The sequence below is a fragment of the Uranotaenia lowii genome, chromosome 3 (assembly GCF_029784155.1).
Source record: "Uranotaenia lowii strain MFRU-FL chromosome 3, ASM2978415v1, whole genome shotgun sequence".
In the NCBI taxonomy this organism is placed as follows: Eukaryota; Metazoa; Arthropoda; class Insecta; order Diptera; family Culicidae; genus Uranotaenia; species Uranotaenia lowii.
This window is the reverse complement of record NC_073693.1, coordinates 337,105,555-337,114,640: the sequence shown is the minus strand read 5'-3', so window position 1 is coordinate 337,114,640 and position 9,086 is coordinate 337,105,555. Positions and strand designations below refer to the sequence as shown.

The 9,086-nt window shown below is 38.9% G+C and overlaps 1 protein-coding gene across 1 annotated transcript; it reads right to left on the bottom strand.

The window, feature by feature from the left end:
* Positions 1-36: 36 nt before the first annotated feature.
* Positions 37-2,200, bottom strand: LOC129754540 (nucleolar protein 8-like). The gene is made up of 3 exons (XM_055750677.1): positions 1,733-2,200; positions 1,094-1,674; positions 37-1,029 (listed from the first exon to the last, which is right to left on the bottom strand). The coding sequence occupies exons 1-3, from the start codon at positions 2,071-2,073 to the stop codon at positions 53-55; spliced, it is 1,899 nt and encodes a 632-aa protein (XP_055606652.1). The 5' UTR covers positions 2,074-2,200; the 3' UTR covers positions 37-52.
* Positions 2,201-9,086: the final 6,886 nt, after the last annotated feature.

Sequence of the window (9,086 nt, the reverse complement as noted above, 5' to 3'; positions counted from 1 at the left end):
GGTTTTCTCTACATTAGAAGCACTTTATACAAAGTGTCAATAAAAACAAATTTTATTTTCGTTTTCCCTTAACCAACTTCAAACCACGCTTAGCCCTCATCTGGTTGACTATTTTCGTTTCGCGCATTCGCCTTTTCTTGAAAATCTTCCGGATGTCCTTCACCTTTTCGTCCCGATCTGCCTTAACATCAACAGCCGTTGATTGAGGGTTGACAAATTCGGTGAAAAACTTCCTACCTTCTTCCAGACGGGCGTCGTTTGGCAGGAAGAAAAGGGTTTCTTTCCAAATACCCTGCTTTGAGAGGTATCCGGCTTTCTTTTTCTTTTTCTTTGCTTCAGCGTTTTCTGTTTTTTGGGTTTCTTCAGGCGCGATTTCTGGTTCTTCCTCCGGGACATTTTGCACAGCTTCCGCCTCAGAAATGTCGTAATCATCGAAGCTTAATTTGTTATCATCTTCATTCGGTTCATCGTCATCTTCATTTTCTTCAAAGTCATCGTCATCGCTCTTTTTGCTGGAAGCTCCAAACATAGCCAACAAACTGAATCCCGTTCCATTGCTACCGATGGCACTATTCAAGCCTTCCGATACTTGATAGAACTTATCTTCTGTAACCTGGAATTCTTCCTCAGCCCGCACCGCTCGTTTAGCTTCCAGGATTTGCTCTTCCGTTAGCTTTTTCTTCTCAGGTTTCTCAACCTTTCGCTCTGCATTGCCTTTGACCGTTGCGGACGGATCGAAGCGTTGCATTGTTTTGGGACCACCAGCATCCGCCGAGCCCGTTTTGAATTGGGATCGATCCTGAATTTCTTTGCCCGTTACTTTGGACAAAATTTCCAGCTGCTTTTTGCGTTCCTGATTTTGTGCTTTACCCAGCTGTGGCTGTTGTTGGGTGTTCGCTTTTTCCAAGGCTTTCTTCTTCCGGCGCCCAGCAATTTCGCTGTCGTCATCGAGGAACCTTTCGTCCAGCTTGAACCGAGAATCGCCATTGAATTGCGTTTGCATCTCGAATAAACGTTGACCTTTGACAGCTAAAAGATAAATGAAAGAAAAATTAGTTTTGATTTAACTTAAATGAACTTGGAAATCACTTACTATTTTCAGCAAGTTGCCTCCGGAGTCCGAAATTTGCCCTGAACCCATCATCTTCCTCGCCGTCTTCGAAAAGTGCCAGTTTCGACTTCTTTCCAGGTTGACCGTCGTCTTCCTCACCATCATCGAAAACTATCTTATTTCGTTTCCCGGTCATATCTCCGGTCAGTGCGGCTTTTATGGCCAACTTCTGCTGCTCGTAAGCATCCGTTATCTTGCTCAAACCTTGCTTCCGCTTTTCGTCAGCCTGCTGCCCTTTGGAGTCTGGATCACGGTTAGTGGGAACCTTCCTACGATTTTTACTTTGATCAATCACCTCTGCCACCTGCCCAGTGATGGGTACGATTCTCAGTTTCCCATGTTCGATGTAGGTTTCCTGGTTCCATTTGCGAACCAGCTGATCATCTTCTGTCTTACTGGGCTGTTGACGCCTGTTCGGATCTATCGACGGTTTCCTTACCGGGGCAGGTTCTTCATCTTCACTCTCCGAACTGGATTCGGAGCTCGATGATGCCACTTCCTTGGCAATCGTTGGCAGGGCCGGAAGTTCCTGAGGAGCTTCTTCCTTTTCGGGTACCGATTTTCTGAAATTTACAATGATTTAAAACTACTGAATTCGAACGTCATAAATAATCTAATCACCTGTAAGGATCCAATGCCACGGCATTTTGTTTGGCCTGTTCGGCTTCTTCCCGTTCCCGCTTTAGCCGATCCAGGAAGGATTCCCTGGCTTTGCTGACGTTTAGATAGACGCCCCGGTATTGTTGCTGTCGGAACTCGGTCAAACACTGACGCAGGGTTCGCTCATCCAGTTCAATGTTTACGAAAGCAAACGTGTCCACCGGTGCCGATGCATCTAGCGGGTTCGCTTTGCTTTTGAGATCGATGGCTCGCACCGGGCCGTATGAACCGAACTCTTGCCGCAAATCCTGTTCGCTGGTTCCGGCCGGGATGTTACCCACGAACAACCGGTGCAGAGGCATTTTGAAAGATACTTTTACACTTCACTCAATATATTCAAACCTAATCCCCAAGATTACGAAATAATTTAAAAAATCGCAACCGATACGAAAAGCCGGGATAAATTTTGTTATTGTTTCGCACGTGCTCCTGACATTTTCAACACAAAAATAACACGAGCGGTGTAATTTTCAAATGCAGCGTTACGAGGCGTTACTGAGTTCAAAAATTTATTTACTCAGCATTTCGGAACTAGGGTGACACTAAACGTTAATGAAAAATTAAAATCAGTTTAAAATATTTTCAAAAAAAGTTTTGTATTATCACAGATTCCAGTTTTTGATAAAATACTTTTTTGATTCACTAAAAATAGTAGTTTCTCGCTTATTCTATCATATAAGAAAACTTTATCTTGTCTTTGATCATTTAAATATAAGAGTTGCATACGTTTACGCGTTAAATATATCGATGATATTGAAATAAGGCGCTTAGAGCAAGTTCACTGGTGTTTGGAAAAAGTGGTAGAAATTTTAACTTTTTGAAAATTTTACCATGCAAAAATGTTTTCAAGATCTTGGGGCGTTGTATTATTTTACAACACTGTTTCTATTTCAGCCGTATGTGATAGAAATATTGCTAGTTTTGCATCACAGCATGCGAAAATATAACACGTGTTGTAAAAAAAACTAGAAGGTCACAGATCTTGAAAATGTTTTTATATGACAACATTTTCAAAGTGTGCCGTAAGTGTCAAAATTTCTACCACTTTTTCCCAACACCAGTGAACTTGCTCTTAGTATTTCAGAAGTTATATTTTGCCTACATTATGCCAATTAATTAAAATTACATATTGTTTTTTTTTGAAACAGTATTCATTTTGTCAATTTTCTTTTCTCAGTACGACTAGAAAAATGTATGAAGCTATAATACGAATATCGCCTTTATTTATGCAACCAGGGATTCGTATAACGATTTAATGATTTGATTTGAAATTCGTTTAAAGTAATGGATTTAAAAAAAAAAGTTATGAATTTCAAGATATTCAGATAGGCAAGTGAAAAAATGACTTTCTGAAAGTTCCAGCTCAATTGGTTGAAGCACGAGCTGGCGCAATCGACTTCAAATTTGTATGGAGATTCTCGGCAAATTGTATAAAAAATCAATACACTTTAACTCTTTATGATTTAAAATGTGCCTTCAGTATATTGTGTAGCTCAGAATTGTAGAATTTATAGGTCAAACAATAAGGAACAAGTTTGTAGAAGATTGTAACGAGATACGATTGAGTTTTCTGTGGTGAGATATTCGCAATTGAATGTGGGATTTTTTTTTTCGAATTTCGCTGATATTTCTTGTATTTAACCTAGTTTACAAAATTAAAAAAAAACACACAATTTTATTGTCCGACCTATGCTTTTAATGTAAACCGGACGCTGAATTAAAAATTGAAATTTCAAAAAATCTTTAAAAAAAGGTTTTGATTTATATTCAAAATATATCAATTTTCTTTAAGAAAAAACACACTTGACGCGTTGAAAAAAAATGTTAGAAATATTATCTCATACAAATATGGACGAATATGGCCCTGCACACTTAATCTTTTCTCCTGTTGTCGGAACGATTTTGTCCTGTATTTTCAACAGCTGAAATTACAGGACGATTTCAGGACAGCAAAACAGCTCAGGAAAACACCTGTCAAATTGTCCTGTAGGCTCGCAACGGCTTTCTCCTGTGTTTTGTAGAAAGTTTTCGGACTATCCTGTAGGCTCAGGACTGTTTTCTTTCGATGTTTACATTGAAATTGGAACTGAATTATGCAGAAAAATAATAAAAAAAAAAATCTTTCAAATCAATATACTTTTATTATTCTTAATAAGAAGCAGTATATTACTAGTAAAAGCTTTGTTAATAAAATAACGACGCCGTTGCTGGTCTTGGCACGTTTAAGCATTCATATATTTTGCCTGAAAACAAATAATGGAAAAATGTCAATTCTCAGTCATTTATTGTTCATTTTTAAAAACTTATCAGCTCATGAGCAACCACATGGTTGCAACCACATGTTTGACGGTGGCATCATGCCACGAACTGGGCCGCGAGTTGAACGATTCCAGCACCATTCGTCGGGCAGTTGATGTTTTTTGGTATATAACTGCGCTGGAGGATCCTTCGGAAAGAACTGTTCCTCCAGCACGGACTCCAGCAACTCCCCTTTTTCGGGAGGACGGCTATAAACACATGACGTACGTTGTATATAGAAGAAAGGAGACAAATTGAAATCATTGTTAAATGTTAATAGTTTAAAACAAAAGCCACATACTTTCACTTCCACGATGAAACCGACAGCGAGCAAATGAAGTCTTAAAAAAACACATTTCGAAACCACCACAACTGTCAATTTAGCAACGTCGCGAGATACAGGACACTTCTACCCTAAATTTGTTCGTTTTCCTGAACACTCGAAAGGGAGCTCCCTTCGAATTTCAGGATTAAGGGTTTGTCACGTGATTCGGTTAGCTATCTACCCGCGGTCCAGGAAAACATTTGTTTTTGACAGTTCCAAGTGTCATTTTGGGCTGTTTTCCTGTAATTCAGAGAATCATAGTCCCGAGCGGAATAATAGCAATCTTAGTGTGTGGGAGAAACGAGTTTTTTAGCTCTCTTGTTGCTTATAAAATCTACCACCCAGCAGCCGGTGTTAAAATCATGAAACAACGTTTAGAATGGCAAAAATATCATGATTTTTCTAGTGATCACACACTAAACACTTTTTTCGACTCGGTACTCGGGAACTTAGTTTTCCGAATCACATAAAATTTTCTCAAATGACACGAGTTTCGTTAAAAACAATAAGGATTTCCGAGCTACAGGAAATAACTTATCCTAATCTCTTCAATCTTTTGTTCCTCAAATTTGAAAGAATCCTCTTCCGAGTGTAGAATAAATACATGGTGCACTTGGACCTAAATTAAGACTCAATTAAAAACTTTGTAAAAACGACTGTATTTTGCCTGTTTAATAAATAGCCAATCAGTCTATCTAAGATTTTTGATGATAGGTTTCTGTGTTGGTTGAATCTATCGAGAATCACCGACCATCAAAAATCTCTCAGAGTAAATACCCAACAGAAATGAACTCGTTACCAACTCCAGGAACCCACAGTTTAGTTCAGAACCCTGAGGGTTAAAATGTAAAAATTTAAACCTCATATTGTTTCATCGTTCATTAGTCATTGTCGTAACCTGGTGATTTCGTTTTAGTAAAGCTTAGTTCTTTTAGAAATGGGACATTTTCATTTGCTAATAGCTCGTTAACTAGTTATTGGATATTAAAAACTTTGACAGCATTTTGTTGCCTGTAAAAAATACTATTCGACCTATTTTTTTCAAAATTTAAACTTTACGCGTTTTTGAGATATGTACGATGCAAGAGAAAAAGAAAAAAATTATTTTGCACAGTTTCCTTTAAAATACGTCATTATCAAATTGATAGCTGAAAAAACCGTTGATTATTCAAAGAATTACTGAGTTTTTGTGGTGGATAAGTATGCAAACACTGTAAATAATGTCCACAAAGTTCAAATCAAGCATTGGAGTGAAGCACATGATCGGCAACAACGGTTAAGGGTCATCAAGGAAGTCAAGTCTCATACCAGCATTTTTTATTTTTAATAAACGAAAAACTAAGGGTAGATCGCTGAAATGTCCAAAACAATTTTCTCCGATAAGCTGATAGTGTTGCCTAGTGATGACTCATTGAAATCCAACCTCAAACATATATTTTTTGATAGTTCCAAAGCGCTTAAGCTGTAAAACCGGTACCGGAAAAAAAAACGTACAAAAATGTGGTCAAAAATAATCAAATTTGTTCATTTCGGAACAACTGTATCCACTAAAATGCTTCCAGTTTCCAGTTTCCAGAGAAGTATTGGACCAAAAAGTATCAAAAATTGAAGAAGGAGGGTGAAGCCACCTGAAATATAGATTTTACGAAGTATAAGTTGGAGAAACTGATCAATACCATGACTGAAAAAAGTGTGCGCCGGCCAATGGGAGATACCAAGAATAAAGTAGAAATTTCTTTAACCAAAAACGGTAAATATTTTTTTTCAAATTTTTCCATAAAAGATCATAACATTACCTTATTTTTCTTCAAAGAAAGTATTTCGTTTAAACGAATGGTTTTTTAGATACAGGCATTCGTAACTGTCCCATTTCTAAAAGAACTAAGCTTTAACATTGCTTAGCCAATTCAAGATAAATATCTTTGTTTGATTTAATGGCAGCAGTGAAAACTGCTGAACCATTATCGCAACGTTCTGACCTCGACCAGCTTGCGGGCGACCACCTTCTTCAAAGCTGTCGGTTTCGGTTCGATTTTCGAACCGCTGCTTCGACCCGGCGCTTCCTTCTTCTTGGTTGTGGTGATGGTGGTTGGATTATCCCTTTTGGCAGAGGGACCCGGGGCTTCCTTCTTCGTCTGCGTCTCCATCTTTATTCACTTTATCACTGGTTATAAACAACCGTCACAAGAATATCTTCCAAGGTGTGCTCTGACATGAACTATCGAAGAGATGTCCGTGATAGTGAATACCATCTCAGAGCTCTTGCGAAACCAACCAACTTTTGAAGAATTTTATACCCAAAATTAAACTTTTCTTCAAAATCACATTTAAATCAATGTTTGTTTTGTGATGAATTGTTCGTTTAGGTAAATCCCTTATTAACAGGGTTGTAAATTACTAATATTTACATAGTTATTCAAGCAAACGAAGGAGATATAGCCATAAATCTGTGTGATTTTAGTGGGTTTTCGAATGACTTCTACTTCAGTCTTATTGTGCTATGTTTAATTTCAGTTTTATTTTCTTTATTATTAATCGCCTATCTCTACAGTCATGTGAAATCATTAGAAGGCCTCTTTAGGAGCAAATAGGAGTTTCATTAGGAAACGTAGGAAGTTTAGGAGCATAGGTTCAAAGTGGTTATATCCCATGCCACAAAACCCTTACCTCCAAACATTCAGCGTGGAGATTTGTGGAGGGATGGCGTACAGCCGGCCTCCGCTAAACATATCTCCACATGTGCTGCACTTCCTTTCCTCCTATCGACTACATGGACTGTGACTGTGGAGATTGTGTAGCTTGTTCCCAGCACCTTTCATTTGGTTCATTGTGCAATGTTGATTATCTCGAACCAGTCACGGAGTGCAACCATTATGCCATTGGCCATGGGGCCACAGGTGGACCGTAGTTGATAGCAAGCTCAAGCTCAAGCTCAACAGAAATGAACTCGTTACCAACTCCAGGAACCCACAGTTAAGCTGAGTAACCGCCATAGATAACTGGACGAAATTTACCTCTGTTAGACAGGGGTTTTCAGATCATTTGTTTGGCGGAGCACTTTTTAAACCCAAAAATTTTGGCGGAGCACCTACCTTTTTGAAAGAATGAAAACCCGAGTATGAAAACTTGATAGTATTTATCGTTTAAAAAAGATGTGTCTTTTCATCGTAGTCAATAAAATCAGTAATGATTGACTAAAGTCTGCTTCATTTAATATTGGAACAAATTCTTTTGCTCATTGTGGCGCTCCTAGTGGACGGATTTGGAAACTTTTTTCACCCACGTGTCGGGAAATTCATTACCTTTCACCATGTATTTATGTCATAACACCAAACGATAGCATTTTGTAAACAACCGCCATGGAAGCCGAACGGAGAGATCAAATTGTGCACAGTTTTCTTGAAAATCCATTGTTGTCGGCATCGAAGCTAGCTAAACAGCTTAAAATGCCCAGAAATACCGTATGGCGTGTTATCAAGCAGTACAAGGAAACATTGACGACGGCTCGGAAGCCGCATTCGAAGCGTCGGAGTGGAACTGTCGACCGGAAACTGCGTGGGAAAGTCATCAAGGCCGTCAAGAGGAATCCCAATCTTCCAGACCGCGATTTGGCCAATAAGTTCCAGGCCGCTCACAGTACGGTGCGACGAATTCGTCTCCGGGAAGGAATAAGGTCATTCCGAGCCAGCAAACAGCCAAATCGGACGCTGAAGCAGAACAATGTGGCCAGAATCCGTGCTCGAAAGCTGTACGACCAAGTGCTGACCAAGTTCGACGGATGTATTCTGATGGACGATGAGACCTACGTGAAGGCGGACTTTGGGCAAATCCCAGGTCAAAAATTTTATTTGGCGACGGCTCGGGGGGATGTACCTGCAAAATTTAAGTTCGTGTTTGGGGATAAATTCGCCCGCAAGTACATGATTTGGCAGGGGATATGCAGTTGTGGACAGAAAACCAAAGTCTTTTTCACTGGCCGGCCGATAGAGAAATACTGGGCAATCACGAAGCGGAGGCTTAAGGCAAAGTGAAAACTTGTTAGGAACATGACTCAAATGAAGAACTGGTGGAATCAAATCGCCAAAACGGTGGACGAAAGGGGTGTGCGCCGCCTAAAGTGCCGTATTACGGGAAAAGTACGAGAATTTCTTCGAAACAGCAATGAATAATTTTTTTAATTTTTTTTATGAAAGAGTAAAGAAAATGCTACATTTGTATGAAAAACAAATTATGAATTCGTTAATAAATGACTGAACTACACGCAATTGTTTGTGTTCCAATATTAAATGAAGCAGACTTTATTCTTTGAATAGTCTGGTTTTATTATTTCAAGCTGTAACAAGTTTGGTTCAATTTGTGTCAGTTGTAGCCTGACTTCTGGTTCCGCATTAAGTCGGGATCGGTTTTTTGTCTTCGTTGTGATTTATGTGGAAAATCCAGACTCACATAGATAAGTTGTGAAAACGGCAGAAGAACAAGTTTGGCTTTATCGGACAAATTTTGAAATTTATTTTTCAGTTGACACCAATACTCCTCCAACGACTTTTTGGATACAAATCTTTCCTGAAGCTTCGAATCCGATGTCATATCTATCAAGCATTCATATTCTTGCGATGTTAATGATTCTGGTTTTTTTGGCATAAAAATAGGCTGTTCCACGCATTTAAAGTCTTCGATTTTTTTTTATTATTT

What these genes read in the sequence shown, in the direction of transcription:
- LOC129754540 (XM_055750677.1), bottom strand. Translation starts at nt 2,073, where the DNA reads ATGCCTCTGCACCGGTTGTTCGTGGGTAACATCCCGGCCGGAACCAGC. An exon ending in GTGGCATTGGATCCTTACAG is followed by an intron (nt 1,675 to 1,732) that starts GTGATTAGATTA and finishes TGTAAATTTCAG; the next exon opens with AAAATCGGTACCCGAAAAGG. An exon ending in GAGGCAACTTGCTGAAAATA is followed by an intron (nt 1,030 to 1,093) that starts GTAAGTGATTTC and finishes TTTATCTTTTAG; the next exon opens with CTGTCAAAGGTCAACGTTTA.